The following is a 21412-nucleotide window of genomic DNA, read 5'->3' as shown; positions in this document are numbered from 1 at the left end:
AAACAGCATTTTGCTTGCTTAAAACAGAATTTAGTGCTGCACTCTTGTGCAGTTTGTGACAGCAATTGCCGTAGAGGCAGTCCCCCGGCAACAGCCTGATACCTGTCTTGCAATCACAAGGGCCCTGCTGTGCTCGATTCTGCAGGAGACTCTTCCCACTGTATCCGAAATAATGGGAGAAAGGAGGGATTGTTATCCCCATTTTAACACAGGGGGGAACAGATTTAGAGCTGATTAAATAACGTGCCCCACGTCACGGAGAATAGATTTAGATACGTATCCCCCCCCCCCCCACACACACACACACTCTGGATGTTCTCTCAATTTAGTTGCCCTACTAGAAATGCTGGTCCCATGAGGAAGTGTTGGCTATTGCCTGGATAGTGCTGTGTTTCCCTACAGTGAAGAGAGACACATGGTCAGGGTGAGTCTATAGCACTCTCACCCTGTTTAAAAAGTCTGGTCGCTCGCCCTTACATGAAGAAAGCTGCCACAGACCCACCCACCCCCATTGTGCTCTAGGTCAGCCAGCCAACTGTGCCAGTGGGATGCCCAGGTGCACCTGAGGAGCAACTAGGACAGAGATCATGCAGGTCTCCACCATTAGGCACACTTTCTGAGCAAAATGCTTATTTTATCCGTCCCTTTTTGGAGTGCGTGTGTGTGGGGTGGTTCCCGTTTCCTCACAGATACCCAAGAATCTCAACACACAGCAACACACCAGCTCCCATCCTCTAGGTTAGGCTCTCGCCTTCTGGGGCTATCCGTGCCGTTCCTTATTCAGAGCATCAATAAGGCCACCACTCTGCTGCTCCTCAGCTTCAAGAACCTGCTTCCAACCCTCCTCACCAGTAGGTCCAGAGCTGCAGCCCGATCCCCAGCCTGTCGTAATCACTGAGTCTTTCCATGGACATCAGTAGCCTTTAGCACAGGCCACTGCATCGAGCCATAGAATCGCCTTTCAGAATCCACTTGCGTTCTCAGCACATTGGGTAGGAATCACTTCCCCTATACGCTGTCTGCACCCAAACCATGGAACAGGTCCAAGCCATGGAAAGAGCCAGCGACCTGCAGATGTGTTGTCTATGACAAAGATAGATCAAACACCAAATGGAGCAGATTGCACCTCTCTCTGCCATACCTGGTGGGTCCGTCCCGTCATGCTTTGGGAACACTAGAATAGCTAGTCATAGCGACGAGGTATTCGCAAATTGAGGAAACACACACACCAGTGTTAAGCACCACTTGATGATTCTATGCCTTTTATTATTTCAGAAAATATCTTTGTTGAGAGTTTGTTCACAAAAGCCATTTAATGAAAAAAATTCCGTACAAAATTGGTTATTTTTTAAATGACAGGGGAAGAATAAAAACATATGGTGGTGATGGGGAGTTGAAGAGGTTATCCAAAAAACCAACCCCCCCAAACCAAAACAAATTAAAATACACAACAAAGGAAGAGAACGTTTGCACTAAAGCATAAATATGGAAGAACAGAATTTTCCTTGAGTTTCTTTGTTGAAGTTTGGTCCAGAGAATTAAACAGGTTAAAAAGACAGATACGAGCACCCACCCAAACTTTGTGTCTTGTGTCCATCCCTCCCTCTGGCAAGAAGTACACATGACATAGGGAGATGAGTGACCCAGATGACAGCGTCAATATAAAGACTGCCAACTCGAGCCACCTGTTATGCACTCAAAGGTCACAAAAAGGAACTGCTATACTGCACAATCAGACAGCTGTAGACGCCATCTACTGTAGACAGAAGTCAGCTTCCATTGACTGGACTCCATAGTCAGATGTAGCTGTAACTCCAGTCCACTGGAATGAAGACCACCCCTCTACAGATTTCATGTCTAGTTCTGAAGAGAGACCATCCTCCACTTAATATAAAAACCAGGGAGAAACCCTTCCTTTATTTGCTACACCTGTGCATGATAGGTAGGAAAAAATCATCCTACAAAAATACAAACTTTAATGCCCTGTTGAGCAAGGAAGATTCATTCAACAAACTTTTAAAAGGATATTGATCTGCAAAATGCTACATTCTCCCCAACATCCACCCATCTAAGATCCATCTGGGACAAGGACAGAGGGAGAACAACTGCTGGTTCTTAAGAGACTTTGCCACAGCCCAGGTTAGGAGGCGTTCTGTGCTCCACGCAATTATCACAACTTGACCTCATCTCAGGGGCCCTCCCCTCCCAGGGTTTGGTGACGGATGCAGGCACTACTGGAGTGACCACGATCCAGGCGGGTTATTGCACAACCAGCGGTGCTATAACACTGAATCTGGGACCCAGGGCCCAATTCTGCATGATCCCGAGTGCCCTCAGCCTTCTAGCAGATGGAGACACTCAAACTGTTGCAGAAGATACGCAGCACTTTGTGGGATGGGGCCCAAGAAGGGGACCCATTCGAGAAGTGGGTCTCCCCTTCCCCATGCTCTCTGCATCTTTGTATGTGGATGGGTCGATGAAAGAGTTAACCCTAGAGACTGGAAAAGAAAATAATCCATCTCTACGAGGAGATGGTTCTCCAGGATAGAGAGGAAGTTTTGGTTTGCTAGGAAACGCAAGGAGAGCTGCACCAGTGACTGCAGAGCCAGGGACAGTACGTGCACTGGAGCAGAGAGGAGCAAGAGCGTCTGCATTGGGAGGGATGGGATGGGAGCCCCTCCAGCCACAAATGACCCCAGCGATGCCTGCGAAATGGCAGCCCGTGGGCGTCACTGCAGGAGCCGACCGATCTAGGCAGAAAAAGGGGAGGGGATTTTAGCCATGGAGGAAGGAACCATCCTACAAACCGAAAAGGCACAGAAAACGAGGGGCGACTTCCAGCGGGAACGGTCCCTTTCCCCAGTGACTCTAAATATGGAACACGCATCATACAGATACACAGAGCCTGAGGGCACGGAGCTAGTGAGGCAGCGCATAGGCAAGAGAGTACAGACTATACCGCAATGTAAGGCACTTGGTATATAGAGAACAATGAGCTACTTTACGGCCTTGCAGGCTTGTGCCAGAGGAAAGGCTGCCTGGAGCAGGGCGGGGTGGGGGGAAATCATTCAGCAGCCTGGTTTATTTGGATCTGACGATTAGCCACCTTTTAACCGGGAGTCTCAGCTCCTCGTCTGCAGTTAAGTCACTGATGTCAGAGGAGCAAGGCCAGCTCCGGCTCTAGAGAGATCTGGGGAGCAGTCACTCCCTGCAGGGCTCAGCGATCCCCTCCTGGCTGGGAGCGGACGGGAAAGGGGAGAGGGATGGAAGGGTGAACTGTGCTAGGCCCAGGGGCCAAGAGCTTGTGTCCCAGCTCTCGCTCTCTCTCGCTGGCGTAACAGTCCTTTCCCGCCTGGTCCCGCTGCTCCTTCACCCAAGTGCTGGCTTTGCTATGTATCTGTCCAGCCAGGGCTAAGGAAGGACAGTCACAAGGTATTCCCTGGTGCTCTGCTCCAAGATATTGGGGGAGCAGGAGGAAGATCCCTGGGAGATGCCAGCTAGTGGCCCTCCTTTGACATTCAAAGCTCCTAGGGGGATGGGGGGAAGGAATGGAATCTGACCAGCTACATTCAGGCTCCCAGTATTCTCTCCCCAGCACAGGCAGGGGCTTCCAGTGCGGGAGCCAGAACAGGTGTGGAGAGGACTCAACATCTGTGAAAGCAGCACGAGCAGCCAGTTCCTCTCACCACCCCAAAAAACAAAAGGCTGGAGAGCATGAATTACAATCGCCTCCAGTAAGGAAGGCCACAGGGAGGAGCATGAAACAAGCCAGGAACATCCGGTTTGGTTTATTCTGGCCCGTGTCACTCATCCCAGCTAGGAAGGAAGAACCCTGATCCCGATCTGCATGAGAAGTGATTCCATGACACTTCATCCCTGCTACTCCCTGCCTGCCTCTCCCGCTGCCCCTTTGGGAGCAGCGACACCCTCTCCTTGCTCAGCCAAAGGGAAATGCTACCCCTCCAGGCAGCAGCAGCAAGGGCAGCGGAGCCAGCTTTGCTGAGAGGGAAGCTCCCACCCCAGTAAAGCGCCAAGTCACCTCAATGCATTGCAACATGCCCACTGCAAAGTCTGGCTTACGGGGACCTTCCACAGAGAGAAATACCCTCTGCTGCATGGCAGCCTGGCCAGTCTTGACCAGCACATGGCACTGGAAGAGCCCTGCAAGTGGGACAGCTCCAGCCACCCGGAAGAGGGCAGGGGATGCTGTTCCTGGGCAGTGGACAGAATCAATGGGTGCTCGAACAATTCCCCCACATCTCCTCCCAACATACGCAGCCGACGAGGGGTCGAGGGAGAGTGGTAGTATGAAAGAGGCGGCCTCTGAGGTAGATTTGAGACAATTCCATCCACCAGCCGGGGAGGAGGGTGGCACGGATCGGGTGAGAGGCACTCGCACAGGCTGCTCTCTGCTATTCCCACCCAGCCCAGGAAGGGATGCATGGGCTGGATCCCGGATTAACCAAACCCCTCAGGGGATGTGAGACCTGTGAAGTGGAAAGACAGAAGCTGGCAGCTGCAGCCGGAGGGGAGAGGCCATAGCTGGTCTGGGATGGCAAGTGCAGTGGTGAGGCATGAGGTGAAAGGCCCTGTTACAGATAAACTCTGAGTGGCAGGGAGTCTGCTCTCTGGCACGCAGCGAGTGCTACGTGACCACAACGCCCCAGGATTAAGCCAGCACTTGGGTGAGGTAAGGAGCAGCGAGGTGTGGGACCAGGGCTGGTGGAGACCTCACCTCCAGGGCTTACACATCCTCAACTGAGTTTGGCCTTGAGCGACTCCTTGGGTGACATCATCCCAAGTAAGGCACTAGGAATTGCAGGGCAGAGGCAGAGCCGAGTCACCGCACCCAGGAGAGGGAGAGAGGTGGGCAGAACCGGCCTAAGAGCTCATGTCCTGCCACAGACTGCTAGGGATCCCACATGCTGGAGCTCCAGCACGATGCAAAGCACGTCTGAGGTCACCTCCCTGTGCCCTAATGCAACAGGCCCAATCCAGACCTGGCCCGCCTCTGCAATTCCGCTGGGCGTGCTGCTCTGCAGTTCACCCGAGAACTCTAGCAGTGACCACCACCCAAGGACGCCACCCTGATGCCGAGAGGTGCTCTGCACACAGGGCATGGCTTCCCTAGCTCCCCAAACCTCTACCCGCATGGTCACAGAGCACCTTAAAGCACCCGCCTGCCCCTCCAAGCCCAGGATGTAGGGGAATGCCAAAAGGGCAGGGGAAGAACCTGCTTTAGAAAAGGGATGGTTTGCTTGGAACCATCCCATGGTGCATTTGTAACAAAAACACAACAGGAAGAAAAAACACTCAAGAAGGGGGCGGGGAGGGGAGAAAATTGCACGCTGATTGACGATAGAACTGAGCGGAAGGAGAGGACGGGAGGTTTGGGTCTGGCTCCTGCAGGCTGTGTGACGGAGCAAGGTTTTTTGGTTTTATTGCAAATGGTTTGGGGAGGGGGGGGAGGGAGAGAGACCTTGGGAAGATTGAGAGGTTTCCAAGCCATTCAGCACCTGGGAGGCCGAGGGAGGGGCTGGTGCTTAGTCCTGGTCTCTCGCCCTCCTCCCCAGCAGACGAGCCTTCAGCTCTATGGAGACTTGAGCTTCTTGGTGCGCGGGGAGGTTCCGTTCTCGGCTTTCACCACTCCGTTTTCATGGTAACCTGGGGGCAGGGGAGCGCAGTGAGTTAGGGACACTCGACTGGGGCCTCATTGGCTTCGAGGGGGTGAGTGCTTAGTGCCAGCTCAGCGCAAAGGGTAAGAACGGTCATCTCAGCTTCCTCCGCTTGGGCTCATGCAGAATTGCAAAGGGACGTCAGCACCCTGCAGCCCTTCCCCCTTGTGTCCTGGTCCCACCAGATCCACGGGCTCGGGTTACTTCATGGAACATTGTCGCTCCTGAGCAAAGCCCCAGCACCGCCTTCGGGGCACTACGCTGCTGGAGGGGACAGAGTAGGGTTGCCAGGCATCTGGTTTTCAACTGGAACGCCTGGTCAAAAAGGGACCCTGGTGACTGCTGAGCGGGGCTGTTGAAAGTCCAGTCGGTAGCGCAGCGGGACTAAGACAGGCTCTTGGACGCAAGAACAAATGGATATAAACTGGCCATCAGGAAGTTTAGACTTGAAATTAGATGAAGGTTTCTAACCAACAGAAGAGTGAAGTTCTGGAACAGCCTTCCAAGGGGAGCAGTGGGGGCAACAGACATATCTGACTTCAAGACTAAGCTTGATAAGTTTATGGAGGGGATGGTATGATGGGATAGCCTAATTTTGGCAATTAATTGATCTTTGACTATTAGCGGTAAACATGCCCAATGGCCTGTGATGGGATGTTAGATGGGGTGGGATCTGAGTTACTACAGAGAACTCATTCTTGGGTGTCTGGCTAGTGGGTCTTGGCCACATGCTCAGGGTTTAGCTGATTGCTATATTTGGGGTCGGGAAAGAATTTTCCTTCAGGGCAGATTGGCAGAGGCCCTGGGGGTTTTTCACCTTCCTCTGCAGCGTGGGACACAGGTCACTTACTGGAGGATTCTCTGCACCTTGAAGTCTTTAAACCATGATTTGAGGACTTTATTAGCTCAGAGATAGGTTAGGGATTTGTTACAGGAGTGGGTGAGTGAGATTCTGTGGCCTGCGTTGTGCAGGAGGTCAGACTAGACAATCATAATGGTTCCTTCTGACCTTAAAGTCTAAAGTCTGTGATTCCGTGCCTGTCCTGGTTCCGCACAGCTCCCGGAAGTGGCGGCCAGGTCCCTTCAGCCCCTAGGCTCAAGGGCAGCCACGGGGGCTCAACGCGCTACCCCCTCCCCAAGCACCAGCTCCGCAGCTCCCATTGGCTGGGAACCATGGCCAATGGGAGCTGCGGGGGCGGCACCTGCAGGTGAGGGCAGCACACTGAGCCCCCGTGGCCAACCCTGCCCTGTGCCGAGGAGCTGGAGGGGCATGCCAGCCACTTCCCGGAAGCCACCTGAGGTAAGCGACGCTCAGAGCCTGCACACCAAACCCTCTCCTGAGCCCCAACCTCTGCCCCAGCCCTGAGCCCCCTCCTGCACTTCAAACCCCTCATTTCTGGCCTCACCCCGGAGTCCACAGCCCCAGCCGGAGCCCTCAGCTCCACCGCAGCCCAACCCTGTGAAAATGAGTGAGGGAGGGTGGGGGAGAGCGAGTGACGGAGGAAGGGGGGATGGAGTAAATGGGGGTGGGGCTTTGGAGAGGGGGCGGGGTAAGGGCGGAGCTTCAGGGGGCGGGGCAAGGGTGTTCGGTTTTCTGCTAACAGAAAGTTGGCAACCCTAGGACAGAGCTGGGGCCCTGATGGCTCCTGGCCATTGCTGATCCCTCTGCAGCAGAGGAAGGGACCCGACAGCATCCTGGGCCCTTACATCTTGCCCCCAGCTCAGCCACACACGGCCCTGCTCTCAGCACCCCGCCTTGGCACTTACCCGACTCCCTCTTGACGGGCTTGGACTGCTGTTTGGTGAGGGCGGCAGCTCTCTGCCTGGCGCTCTGCTCATTCCAGTACTCCCGCCAGCGCCGCAGCTGGAAGTGGATGAAGTGCCACATCATCCAGGCCTGGGAGAGGCAAACCAGGGACAGCACGCCCATCCTGGGGGGTGGGAGGGGGCAGAGAAGAGGCAGGCTGAGAATGGAGCAGAGAGGCTGAAGCCAGGGGCCCTGGAGCCACTTCCAAACCCAACCAAGCCAGCTAGTAAATGGCTCTTCACACCCAAAGACCACAGCGATCTCGATGTTACAGAGACTGGTTCTCTCCAGAGCCCACAGACCAGTTCTGTGAGGACACCTGAGGGGAGGGAATAGTTGTTCCAGGTACCAGCCCTGCCCTGAGTCCCGCTGCCAGTTTTTGCTTAGGTACAATCACGCCTGCCACGTCCCTAGGCTCCTCTGACAACAGGAGGGAGGACACGGCCAAACAGAAGTATGATTTATGTTGACCAGGTCCCTTAAATTGCAGTTATGGCTAGAAAAGGGATTTTACTAAGTGCCACCTCCTTACATGACAGATCTGCTTGGAGGCTCTCTTCGTATCTGGTCTCTTTACTGAGCAAACAAGGATTTTTCTTTTCTTCACACTACAGTTCACAGACAATTTTGCTGACCCTCAAGACAGCCTAGCACCCAGCTTGCGCGCCTAGCACTATGCTGCATCTACAGAGCCCTCGGTACGGGAGAAGTTCCAAGCAGAAGACAGTTGGATTTTCAGACCCCTCTGACTTTGCAGGTCCGGCCCTTGGGAGCCGAGTGGGAGTGGATGGGTAGAGAACCTGAACACGGGCATCACTACTGCTTTCATCAGTCCCCTTCCTGACTACATAAGCATGTGTTAAGCAATCCGGCAGACCATTTCAGCCTACAGGCAGGAAGCCGATGGAGCAGCACATGGCCACGTCTTACCTGGAAAGCAGAGTGTTGAAGTTTCCTTTCTCTGGGTCGAATGCCTGGTTCTCCACCCGAGCCAGCCCAAAGCCAACAACCAGCACGGAAAGGGTGAGGGTGAAGAGCCGGGTGACCACAAACACCACTGCCCAGGCATTAAACCTGTGTGAATTCCAACAGGAGCGTCACTGGGATGAGCCTCCATCTGCAGTGGGGGTGCACAGCCAGCGTACCCGGAAGGGCAGCAGGAGTCGCGAGACGCAGACATTCAGGCCAGGAAACTGCCTCAAGATGCCCAGGAGCAGCATGTTGTTCATGGGGACCCACTTTTAACAGGGTTGAACTTTGGGGGAGGAGGGGTTATTTCAGCCTAGGAGTGCTATGCACCTGTCACAGCTGGCCCCCTTCCTGCAGCCTCAGCAAGGGTGCCGTTGCCGGAACAGGCCACGCGTGAGATGGCCCTGCCGAGTCACGTGGGAGGCAGGTTGGCTGGTGCCTGTGCTGAACAGGGTTTAAGTCTCCAGGGCTGTCAACCTTCCACTCCAGAGCACACCACTTTGTGCATGCGCGGAGAGTCTCCTGGCACATTTGTGCACAGTTGGCACTAGTGAATTTCAGGCCCGGGAGGATTTCAGGTCCAATTCTCTTATGCCCTTTGTTGTGTGTGGTCATGCACCCCACTGCAACAGGAGCATAAAACGTCACCACCATTCTAGTACATTTTTATATTCATTAGTCTTTGTGTTAGGAAAGCAGCCTGCTGCGCTAACTGAGATCAGGGCCCCATTGCGCTAGGCCCTGCACATACACCTAGTGAGGGATAGTTTTGACGAGTTTAAACAAACAAGACAAAGGGTGGGAGGCTAAACAGAGGCACAGGGAGAAGATGGGACTGGCCCAATATCTCACTGAAGGCCAGCAGCAGAGCTAGGAATACAACCCAGGTCCCCTGATTCCCAGGCCAGTGCTCTATCCACTAGACCACACCACCTCCCCAACTTTGCACCACCATACATGACTACACAAGGTCTCAGGCCCTTCACAGGCTGCACTGATCAGGGTTCTTATACTTACTGAATCAAGCCTGGGAGTTAATCCGGCCTCGAGTGCCCTCTTTGTACTTGTGCTGTGGAGATCTTCCTGCCCACTGTCAACAGGCTAATCAGGAACTGCAGCACCCGTGACCCCTGTCCCCACCCCCAAGGTGAGAGCTCCCTTGCAGATCCGTTCTGGAGAAGGAAGAGAGACTCCCCTGCTCCCCCTAGTCTCCTTCCCCCGACCTCCAAGATGAGAGACCCCTTGCAGATCCGTTCTGGAGAAGGAAGACAGACTTCCCCCTAGACTCCATTGCATGACAGTTCTGGCCGGCAAGGGGCGAATCGCTCCTCTCAGCTCGGTGTACTTACAGCTTCTCGTTGTTCTCATCTGTGAAGTAGAATAGACGGGCCATGTGGAAGAGGAATTCAGCGAAGTACTGCAGCAGCAAGAGGACAAGCCCCAGGCGGGTTAGGCTAGAGAGAGAAGACACAGGCATTGCCATATTGGAACAGACCTGAGCTCCAGTCAGCCACCTACCTTATTACTCCTACTTCATGTTTGTTCTGCGAACTATGTGCTTCAAATCAAAATCAGAACCCCGTTGTGCTGGGCCTTGGACATACACGTGCCTGCCCCAGACAGGTTACAATCGAAATAGACTTGACACGGTTCAAGGGGAAACCAAGGCACAGAGCCCACTATCACCGAGCAGAGCCGGGAACAGAAGCCAAGGTCTCTTGTACTGTAGTCCAGCACACTAGTCACTGGACCCTGCTGCCTCTCACATAGGCTGCGTGCTTCACCGGATGGCGTATGAAAGTCTTTAGAACGTATTTGTCTAACTGCAATAACAACCCCGGGAGAAAATTTTCCTGACACCAAAAAGGGGATCACATCTTCCAGCCTGAGACTGAGAAGCACTCGCAGAGGTTTGCGTTGTACGATGCTCTGAAAGTATTAGGTGCCGGCATGTCATCCATCCTAGCTGATGTGACTAGACAATATCTTCTTTCCTAAAAGTATCTATTCTCCTATTTGGAAACTGTTGGCTTCAGTAACATACTGTAGCTGGGAGTTCCACAGGCTAATCATTTGTTGCATTTATTGTTGGTTTTTAAATCATCCCCCCTTTACTCAAGTCTCAATGCGTTGGCCAAGATTTTCACAGGGACTAGCGATTTTGGCTGCCCACCCCTCAGCAAGTACTGAGCACCCGCCCTCCGGAAACCAGGATTTTCCCATCATTCTTCGCAGGCCCCAGAAAGCGAACTCCACCGCACTCACTTTAAGAGGTATGCTCCAGCTATATGCATCAGGTACAGGCTGATGTACCGCAGGTGACGAGGAATCTCCTCCTGGCAAAGGAACAAAGATTTAACAGTAAGTTCAACCTTCCTCACTTGGAAATCTGAATGAGCACACACAATGGAGCAGCGAAGCATGGAGGTAAGTCTAGGGCTCTCCCTGCTCCGCCAAGATTTGTGGAGCGCTCCCGGTGGTACATGCAATGTCATCCTGTGGCCGTGAAGATTCCACCTAATTGGCCAAGTGTAAAGGCAACATCGTGGCCAGGGCACTTATGCAAGCTGAGAGAAAGCAGCTTCCAAGCTCGCTCTCAGCGTAAGGGGAACATGCAGCAGCCGTGCTTTCCCCAGCCTTGCACTTCTCCCCAAGTTCCATGTACGCAGTCTGGCATTTTGCTTCTTAAAGCTACTGCAAATCCGCTGGCCAGTGGTTCCACCAGATGAGGCAGCCTTTGCAAAGCCTGCAGCGCGGCCTGTCCAGCACTCACCTTGCGCACTTTCTGGAAGTATAGCTCAGGCAGGGCATGCAGCCAGTAGGCCAGCTGGCAAAGGTAGAAAAACTTCACCTGGAACCTGAAATGCAAGGACAGGACAGGTGAAAGCTTGGCGGGCAAACCCAACTCCAGACTGGACGTTCCATGTGTGTAAATATTCCCCATACTATGGACTGGGATGGGGCATCACCCCTTTGGGAGTTGCGGGGAGAATTCCTCTGAGCAGAAAGCACATGCCCTGAGCTGACCCCTGGAAATCAAACCAGCTACCCCAGTCCCAGCCGGGTGGGGGGGAAGACTGCCTGATCTACTACGCCCATTAACTCAGCAGGAGGTCTGTCCCCTGCGGACTCTTCCTGGAAAGAGGAAGCCTCGGGCAAGCCAGAGAGCCTGCAGGGAGCAGCCACTCCCAAACAGTCTGGGGGATGAAGGTCAGGTTTGGGCTAGTTTTTTAATCTCTTATTTGAGGACTGGGAAAGAGGTACTGGCCTAGGGCCTTAGACAAAGTCGTCAAGGGGTTACTGCTTTTCAAGAGCTAATAGATATGGCACCCAAGGAACGGGAGGGAAGAGAGAGAAGGAGAATTTGACAGCAACCAAAATGCAACATTGTGTGTCTGCTGGGAGGCCTGGCAGACGCAGACTCATTCTGGATTTGGCATGCGGGTGCTAGAATTCCATTTGCGCTGCACGGGGCACCACAGAGCACTCCTCTCCCTACTGTTTTGCACCTATACTAGGATCCAGTTACCCACTAGCATTCAGGGGAGTGCGCACATGGGAAGGAGGGGCCAAATATAAGTTTAATCATTCATGGGATCCAGGATTCCTGGGCCAGAATGATCTAGAGTTACAGATTTCAAGGCCAGGAGGAGAATTGTGGTCACCTCCTAGACTGACCTCCTGCGTAACACAGGCCAGCAAATTCCACCCAGGGATTCCTGCATCCAGCTCCTAACCCCACTGAGCTCCTCCTGAGGATTTAGCATGGGAGTGGGAGCCAGGAACCTCCTAACTTCTAACCCCAGCTCTGCCACTGATTGGTTGGGCAAGTCCCAACTTCTCTGCCCCCATTAGCATCCTAATAAGGGGACAGATCACTCCTGAATTTCTGAACCCATGGTTCCCAAACATTGGCTATACACTGCCTGGAGTTCCCTCTTTCTGTCTGGGTACTTATATATCCCCCAGCCTCACAAACCTTCCCAAGTTCACCATTACAGCATCCCTGCAAGGAGGGGAGAATTATCATCCCTCATTTTACAGATGGGAAACTGAGGCACAGAGAGGTTAAGTGACTTGCCCAAAGTCACTGGGAGCTCGGAACTGAATTCAGGCCTGTCGAGTCCCAGGCCACAAGGGCAGACATGCTCTGAAGTGCTTGATCACACAATGCCTCCCGCCACCTCCTGAATTTGTATTAAGATTTCAAATGTCCCTTAAGACCTTTGTAGAAATCAGGGTTTACTGGCAAACCCAGCATGGGAAGGGGCTGTGGGATCCTTTGTACAGTGCTTTGAAAATACACAGCAAGGTAAATGCTGCCTAGTCACATGGCAGTGACTCCCATGCCACGTCCTGACATTAACCTAAAAAGAGGAAGGAAGCGGTCAGCTGAAGAACAGAGCGCTTACGGGAGAAAAACATGAGGGTAGTTTTCCCACCAGCTCCTCGGATTTGACAAGTATCCTTCCTGAAAGAGAAGAGGAGAGGCAAGTTCTAAGCAAAGGAAATCATCAGCACGTGTCGGTTCTGGGGTTACCCACGTCAGCGCCAATTCCAACTGCGCAAACTAAATGCCATGTCAATAATGAGAAACCGAGAAAAGGGGCCTGGAGGCTGGATCCTTTCAGAGCGGCTGCAATTATTACAAGCTGAAGCACGTTAGGTAAGGCCAGCATTAAGGTTGCCAAAACACTGACATTCTAATAGGCCTCTTGCGGCTGATGATAATTTTGTCCAACTTTCACGTAACAGGGCTGCACCTCTCCAGGTCTCCTCTGTATCAGAAGGGGAACTGAAATAAAAATTGGGCAAAACTTCTTCAGTCATTTTTGAATGCAGGGAATGTTTTCTGGTATAAAGCTGCTGCAGCCTTCCCCCAGCTAATTTCTCAGTGGGAAAGGGCAGAAACCTGATAGTTCAAGGATGGAGACGTCCCATTTGCCTTTTAGGGATCCAGTGAAAATGCATTTTGATTCCACCAAGCTATAAAAGGCTTACAACAGTGTGTACCAGCCAGCCAGCACGCTGAATGAGCCCTGGGTCCAGCAGAGGTAACAGGATGTGATCCTGTAATTAAAACCCAACATAAGCCCAAAGGGGTGAAGTTCAAGTTATGTCTCAGTGTTTCCTTATGCTCCCCTGCCGGCCGGTATCCACCTGCAGTCACTTGTCTTAGCCTGTAAGCTCTTTGGGGCAGGGACCCTCTTTTCATTCTGTGTTTGCACGGTGCCTAGCACAATGGGGTCCTGGCTCCTGGTCCTGGACTGGCGTTCCGAGGTGCTAGGATGATACAAATAAATAATAATGGTTGTGCAGGAAACCTGAACTTGGACCTTCCCAGATTTATTTTTAGTGCTTTGCTCTGCAAACGTAAGTGCTCTTTTAATGCAGCGTCTTTGCATGGAATCCATATTTACTTCAGTTTACTGGACTTGTGTCTTCAACACTGCAAGCTGCTTTGGAATTGTGAGATATAAGCGGATCAATATTCAACACATGCAAGCCCACATGCAGGGCTTGTCTGCACGGAGCAGCTAGTGCGCGCTAAGCCAGGGTGTGATTTTACAGCACAATAGCTACCTTGCGCTAGATCCTCATGTGGACACACTGACTGGGCACTCTGGAAGTGTATTAAGCTGATGTGCACCAAGGCTCTGTTAGTGCAGAGTAAGAGTGTCCACACAGGGAGTTAGTGCGGAGTGGCTGGGGTGCACACTAACTATTCTGGGCTTTCTCACCGTGTAGACAAGCCCACGCTCCCAAACCAAAGGGAAGTCTCCTCCCATCAACTCCCCCTCCCTTAAGGAAAGCGCGGGAGAACAGAGGCACCCTGGAGGCCAACAGATCTTGGCTTTGTCGGACGTAATTTCACATGGTGCCAAATTGAAGATGGGGGGGAGTTGGGATCTGGAGGCAAAACCCGCAGCCAGGGCCAGCTCGGACGATTCACCCTCATTTACAGCGTCTTCTCTGAAAAACCACCCTGGATACTGAGCTGCAGCCAGGCTGGGGGACAGAGCACACAGAGTTAGAAAGCTCAGACGCCTCTTTCAGTCAGCTGGCACGCCCTCGGGGCTCCCTGGCACAGCAGCAGCTTGGGATGTTTACAGAGGAGGCTGCGGCCCCCAGTTAGAGGCAGGAGGGCGGAAGCTCCCTGCAAATTGGGGGAGGGGGACAGAGGAATAGAAGGAGGAGTAAGGGGAGGTACTGAGACTTGGCCAGGGGTGGGAGCGGGCAGCCAGCTCCAGGCTTGAAAGGACAGTCCTGGGGCTTCCATTTCAGCTCTGCCAGGTCCTGCTCCCTGGCCCGGTCCCAGGCCCTGACGCAGCCACTCTAGCCCCTCAGGGTTCAGCTCTCGACTTTGCAACCCCCCCGCCCCCTCCACCTGGGCATGTGCAAGCTGACGCAGGGACAGCGCTCCCATAATATTTCCATTGCAGAGGCTCTAGCCCCCCTGCCTACCAGTTCTGCAACCCCTGGCTAGTGGAAATATCTGAAGCAGGATGGCGGTGGTGGGGGAGGAGACTGTAGCCATGAAGTACTCAAACAAGAGTGATGCTGCTAATTCGCTCTCAAGGGGCACGAGCAGCCCACACTAAGGGCATAAGAGATGTTGAAGGATGGACAAGTCTTTTTAACCCTCCGGACACCAGGCTTTCCTGGTGGGAGGGAGGGGGAGCAGAAATAGGTACCTAGATGGGCAGCCTCCAAAGGGTTAACGCTGCACTAACGAGAGACAGGGTGCCCACCGCCAGCAATGAGAGAACAGGCACCACAGGGCGGGTGCAAAGCCAATTGAAGCCAACGGTAGCTTTGCCACCTGTTTCAATGGACCAGGCCCCATATCGTTCACAGGAGCATCCACCAGCCACAGGCATCTCAGGAATGAATGTACTTTAAAGTAATACAGGCTGAAAAAGAGGGATGCTCCGTGACTGGCTTGCGAGGCAGTGCAGGTCGGGAGGGGTTGGCAGGGCCAGGTGAAGCTTCCAAAGGAACATTTACTCGGTGGTTTTAATTAACTGGAAACTAAAGAGTCACAGGGAGCCCTGGGCCTGGCCAGGAGCCCATTACACCAGGCTGGGCCAGAAACAAAATGAGAGTGAACCCGTTTTGTTTTTTTTTATTTAAAGTGTCCCCGTCCCTCCCCAGAGATAGTGAGCAACAAGAACATTAACCCTTAACACCCTGGCTAATTCTTAACACAGTGGAGACCAGCCAGTTCCTTGGTCACAGCTAAGGAGAACTGAGTACTGGCAGGAGGCCAGTCTTACAAGCAGTCTTGATCCATTTTTTTTTTTTTTTTTTTTTAATAAATCTCTCTCCCTCCCCCCGACTCCCTGCCTGTAGGCTCCGGATACCCACCTCCCTCAGGCTGGCGCCCACCACTGTGGAGGTGAGTTACATCTGGAGGGGTAAAACTAGGGTGGAGCCAGCTGTGCTGGAGGAGGAGTTGAGGCCTGAGGCAGCATGCAGCTGCCAGCCTGCTGGGAAGGACATGGGTTCTAGGGCAGATGCTGTAGATGGAGTTTAGGGTTATTTACTGGAGTCACATGTAATTTGTGACAGTCAGTTACTATCCAGCACTGGCTGGATACCACATACTGGGGCATTCCTGACACTGGGGGATATGAGAGGCTTAATACAGCTGGTTAAGTGGTAAGTCTTTAGTAACTGTTAGCACCCTTTCAGTTCTTTGGATGAAGCCTTTTGTATGGGACATGTATTAATCCACGTATTTAAGAGCAATCCAAAAACACCTCCCCTCCACACACAAATGGCTGAGTTAGCCTTGCCAGGAGGATCCTTAACTTTTGCATTGCCTGACTTTTGTCTACTGCATTTATGTTCTGTGACATTAAAGCTGAAATTACGTAGGTTTCGGTTGGGATTTTGGGGGGAATGGGGGACACTGGCTAATGCTTTAAACCCACATTTTACAGAATGTTTGCACAATGCCTCTGCCCTATCTAGCCCCCCAGCCCCCAAATCCAATGGAAAGTCAGTTTACATTTTCATGCATATTAAAGTCTCCTGGCATCTCTAGGCTTTTATGCTACGCTGCTCCCCCAGCTTGGAATCAGAATGTGAGCGGAAGAGCAATTGGCAGTAAGACACTTGGAGTTCAGAGACCTTAACTGTGTTTAGCAGAGTTTATCCCCTTCTCTCTGCTCATTCCAGGGGCTTTGGTAACCTGGGTTAAGAGATCTGCTCTTGCTAAAATGCACATAGCCAGCCCCACCCGCAGCTCCTCCTTGCAGCAGCTTTGTGGACTATACAGTACTGTGTGTTGACTCCAGTCGATCAGATGGCGCCATTGGTTGAACATTTCCAGCTTTCTCGTCTTGAATAAAGGGGCCTCACATTGCAGAAAGCCAGAACAACAGGCTTCCCAGAGAGGGGGAGAGAGCAGGCTGCCAAGGGATTGTAAAGCAGGGCCCAGGATACAATGCAATTCCATGGTCAGGAGTTTTGCCTGAGAATCCTCCCCTTGTCAGAGAAATGTGCTCCAGAATTTTTCCCTACAACATAGGATAGATGAAACCCTGGTGCCACTATAGTCAGCGGCAAAACTTCCCCCAGATTTAGTGGGGCCAGAATTTTACCCTCTGTTTGTAGCCTTCACGCTTGCAAAGAAAACCTTGAAAACATGAACCAAGTGTAAACTGACACGGTGACGTCTGCCTGAGTCTGCCGGCAGCCTGAAACAACAGCTTAGAGGGGTTAATTGTTGTGTGTGTGCGCGTCTGTGTGTCTGTCTGGAGAGTCTGAATCCTGAAGTGACAGTTTAAATTGCTGCACTGCTGTCTCACTGCTGACAGTTTTTGCAGAAACACCCAGCTAATGTGCTCATTCCGTGGGCTGGTTCCAAACTGTCTTCTACCCCTCCCCGAGGTGCCAAGATCTTCCAGTGCTCCCTATGACAACTTCTACAATGCAGCTTCATTGTGCGCTTTGTGAGCTAGTCATAAAAAGTGCTCTATAAAAGGCAGGTATTTATTATCATTATTACGCCTTGTCAATACAGAGTCGGTGTCACATTGACAACTTGAAGTCTGGAGACAGCTTCAAATCAATTAAATGTAATATTAAAACGAACAGCACAGTGGCTGCCACGCTGACTGCATGGTTCACTCTCAAACTGAGCTCATTCAAGCCCCTGTTTTTAGCTCAGTGAAAGGGACACAGAATTTTCTGTCTGCCGTGCAATCCCCTAACTCTGACAGAGACTCAGTCCAGCTCGCCAGGCAGTACACGGAGCCTCCACTGTACATGCTGCTCTGGAGTCCAGTCGTCTGCTCTCTCGAGACTCCCTCACCCCTCACAGTAAGTAACTTTGGAGGGATTCCTACCAAGGAGAGCATGGGCAAGAACTGCCTCAAACCAACACGCACAGAAAACACCCAGTAGAGGGAATGCTAAAGGACCCATGTGAGCAGGTATCTGCTGCAGACTCCCTCAGTCTAGGCCCAATCTCTGTAACGGGAAACCTGAAATGGACCATGCCGAGTCTCGGCTGGGCCCTCTGCCATAGCTTACCGTGACCACTACATACAAGCACCAGATCATGGAGGTGAGATGGAAAGCCACCAGCTGCCCCGATTCGTTGAACTTGCTGTGTTTGACCTTGGAGAGATGGAGCCGCCTGTTGATTTTCTAGAGGAAAAATAATAAGAGGGCATAAGCCACAATGCCGGCAATTCACCCTCCTCACTCCCAAACACCAGTCACTCCCGCCTGCCCCTGAAGTGAGAGCTCACCAGCCACCGTGTCAGCCCGAGAGAGACCCCCCCGCCCGATCAAACCAACCAGCACAGAAAGGCCAGCCAGCATGCAGAGGCCAGCTGTGGCCACTAAGAGTCAACATAGAGGCCTGCGGGCTCTTTAACAAGAGGCCCTCCAGGAATTTTACCTCAGAACAGAAGCAGAACTTACATCCAGGACGTAGTCCTGCAACACCATATGCAGGATGATTGCTATGAAGACATAGAAGAGGATGGTGATCAAGTCCTTTAGCCCGTAACGGTAGTGAACTAGCTCGCCGTCTGGGGAGAGAGAGACGAATATCATCACTGCAGCTGTTGGGGCTAGGCCAAGAGGGCATTGTTTTCCGACGCCGAAGCGAGGGGCCGGGGTTGGGTTTTAAAGGCACCCAGAGATGAAGTGTTGTTGTTTTTTTAAATAAGCTGGATGCCAAGCCTGGAGGGCTCTGTTCATCTTGGCCCAGCATGGGCAGCGGCAGGGAACGCTCCTTTCACACTGACACGTAGCTGAGCTAGTTTACAGCTCCCTAGTGCCTTGAGGTCTTCAATGGATTTATAAACCCCTGGGAGTGCTATTATCCCCATTGTACACATGGGAAACTGAGGCACAGAGAGACCAAGTGACTAAGGACACACAGAAAGTCTGTTGCAGAGCCAGCACGTGAGCCCAGGTCTCCTGTGTCCCAGACTAGCAGCCTAACCATTGGGTCATCCTTCCTTTTGACAGAAGTCAAACTGAGGCCCTGTCAGTGGCACCCTCGTTCCCATGGGACTAGAAACACACGGCAGCGCTAGATGGCTGCGGCCTTCCCGGGCTGTTGGGTGGCCTGTGCGGAAGTGCCCTGCCTCACAGGAGTTGGTGGATAAATGCACAGTGCTCAGATACTATGGTACCGAGGGCCATAAAACAGCCAGCTTCAGAGTCGTCCCTCAGACATTTTAAGCAACACCCAAACAGGGGGAACCACACCCAGTCTTATAAAACAGCTTGCAACACAATCACAAAAGAGCGCAGCTGAGTGACCCAACCACCACTCGGAGGACGGCCCTCCCAGAAGCCTGGGTCCTGCGGTGGGTTTTCTGGAATACCACCCACACAACAGACAGAACCACCTGACAAGGGACTCTGATAAGAGCGGGGTTTAATTCCACAGCTCACAGCAGTCAAAGAGAGAGAGACCAGTGACTTCTCACTATTCAGATTCCAAGTGAAGGTGTCCCTTGCCCAGCCCCTGCTGGTGACTCAGCCCAGATCCAGGGCTAGAGGGTAGAGTTCACTGCTGACCGGGAGCCACAGGCTTCCCCCACTAAAGCTACACCCACCCCGCAAGAGAGTCACCAGCTCATGATAGCCGAGATGGAGGGGGGAGCAGACGGACAGGCCCAAAGCCATTTCTCATGAGCATCCAAAAAGCCTAACCTAGTTAGCACCGCATGGGGACCATGGTTGGCCTGTTGCGCAGCTGAGGAGCCAGGATCTTGGCAGAGGTTTCAGGTGTAGTCTGGAACTGTTTCAAAACCAATTCCTTAAATTTACCACAGTTTGAAGCATCATCAATAGGCATCTTACTGAATATGTCCAGAGCTCTCCCAGTCAATTTTGCAACCAAAGTGGTCATTTTTTGATCTTCAGGAATCGCAAGGAGAGTGCACAGTTTCTCAAAGGTGATGAAATATTCAGCAATATCATTGGATTCATTATACTGTGGGTATAACCGTTCCCATTTGTGGATTTTTGGGGAAGTGAAGCCAGTTGCTGAAGGATTTTGTCTCTTCCACTCCATTACAGCCAGTTCATGCTTCTGGGTTGCAACCTGGGCCTCAATTTCTTTGTCTTAACTCCAGGGCTTGCTGCCTCTCTCACTTCTTATCCTGCCTTTTTTCGTCAGCCTCCAGCTGCCTGAGTTCCAGGGCCTGCTGGTGTGCAGCTTTCTCCCTGGCTGCCTCTGCCTCCATAGCCCTTCTGTGTGCAGCCTCCTCTCTGGCTGACTCTTCTTTTTCTTTTATCTCCCGTTCTTTCAGTTGCAATAATCTCTGGTGCTCCCTCTCCTTTTCTACAACTTGCAGCCTAAAAAGCTCCAACTTCACTATCGCTTCGCTGCTTTCACTCATTTTCCTGTTCCTACTTCCCTTTCCCCGAAATAAGCAAACAGAAAATAACAAACCCGTAACCACTTTGTATGTTCTCCAGCCACCACACTTAAAACTCACTTAAAATCACTACCAGTGTATCAAAGCAATCAGCTGGGCACAGACCCTGCTCGACTATGTCACTGTGATGGGTTCGGTCACAGAGACCCCCTTGGGACTGTCACCTGATGTGCTTAATTTACCTCTGAGCCCGTTTTCCCTGTCAGCTTGAACTCCAGAACCCTGCCTTGTTGAGCCAGACATGCTAGCCTGCTGCAACACAGACCCAGGTCTGGTTCATGCCCACAAAGCTGCAGACTTTAACTAAAAGCTGCTCAGCAGGTTACCTGTCTCCAGCACCCAGCTCCCAATGGGATCCAAAGCCCAAATAAATCCAAAAAGAAAAGGAGTACTAGTGGCACCTTAGAGACTAACCAATTTATTTGAGCATAAGCTTTCGTGAGCTACAGCTAACTTCATCGATTTTGATCCGATGAAGTGAGCTGTAGCTCACGAAAGCTTATGCTCAAATAAATTGGTTAGTCTCTAAGGTGCCACTAGTACTCCTTTTCTTTTTGCGAATACAGACTAACACGGCTGCTACTCTGAAACCAAATAAATCCATTTTATTCTGTATAAAGCTTATACAGGGTAAACTCATAAATTGTCCGCCCTCTATAACACTGATAGAGAGATATGCACAGCGGTTTGCTCTGACAGGTATTCATCTCTTACTCTGGGTTTATCAATAATCAAAAGTGATTTTATTAAGTATAAAAAGTAGGATTTAAGTGGTTCAAAGTAATAACAGACAGAACAAAGTAAGTTACCAAGCAAAATAAAACAAAACACGCAAGTCTAAGCCTAATACATTAAGAAACTGATTACAGATAATATCTTACCCTCAGAAATATTCCAATAAGCTTCTTTCACAGACTATCCTCCTTCTTAGTCCGGGCCCAATCCTTTCCCCGGTACAGTCCTTGTTAGTTCCAGCAGGCATCTTAGGTGAAAAGCAGGGGCTCTCTCATGACTGGGACCCCCTTTGTCCTGCTCCACCCGCT

General features: G+C 51.9%; 1 protein-coding gene across 2 annotated transcripts in view; it reads right to left on the bottom strand.

Annotated features, from left to right (window-relative positions):
- Nucleotides 1-1234: 1234 nt before the first annotated feature.
- TRAM2 (translocation associated membrane protein 2) overlaps nucleotides 1235-21412 on the bottom strand; it is a 53507-nt gene continuing 33329 nt past the window's right edge. For both annotated transcript variants that reach the window (XM_037893874.2, XM_037893873.1), the window contains 9 exons: nucleotides 18391-18500; nucleotides 17995-18111; nucleotides 12864-12922; nucleotides 11225-11309; nucleotides 10717-10787; nucleotides 9801-9905; nucleotides 8413-8556; nucleotides 7443-7606; nucleotides 1235-5664 (listed from right to left, as the gene is read on the bottom strand). In XM_037893874.2, coding sequence (XP_037749802.1) covers nucleotides 5591-5664; nucleotides 7443-7606; nucleotides 8413-8556; nucleotides 9801-9905; nucleotides 10717-10787; nucleotides 11225-11309; nucleotides 12864-12922; nucleotides 17995-18111; nucleotides 18391-18500 — 929 coding nt within the window. In that variant the 3' untranslated portion in view covers nucleotides 1235-5590. The remainder of the gene's footprint in view (nucleotides 5665-7442; nucleotides 7607-8412; nucleotides 8557-9800; nucleotides 9906-10716; nucleotides 10788-11224; nucleotides 11310-12863; nucleotides 12923-17994; nucleotides 18112-18390; nucleotides 18501-21412) is intronic.

The sequence above is a fragment of the Chelonia mydas genome, chromosome 3, assembly GCF_015237465.2.
Source record: "Chelonia mydas isolate rCheMyd1 chromosome 3, rCheMyd1.pri.v2, whole genome shotgun sequence".
Taxonomy (NCBI): Eukaryota; Metazoa; Chordata; order Testudines; family Cheloniidae; genus Chelonia; species Chelonia mydas.
The sequence above is the reverse complement of the archived record's forward strand: the minus strand, read 5'-3'. Positions and strand labels throughout refer to the sequence as shown.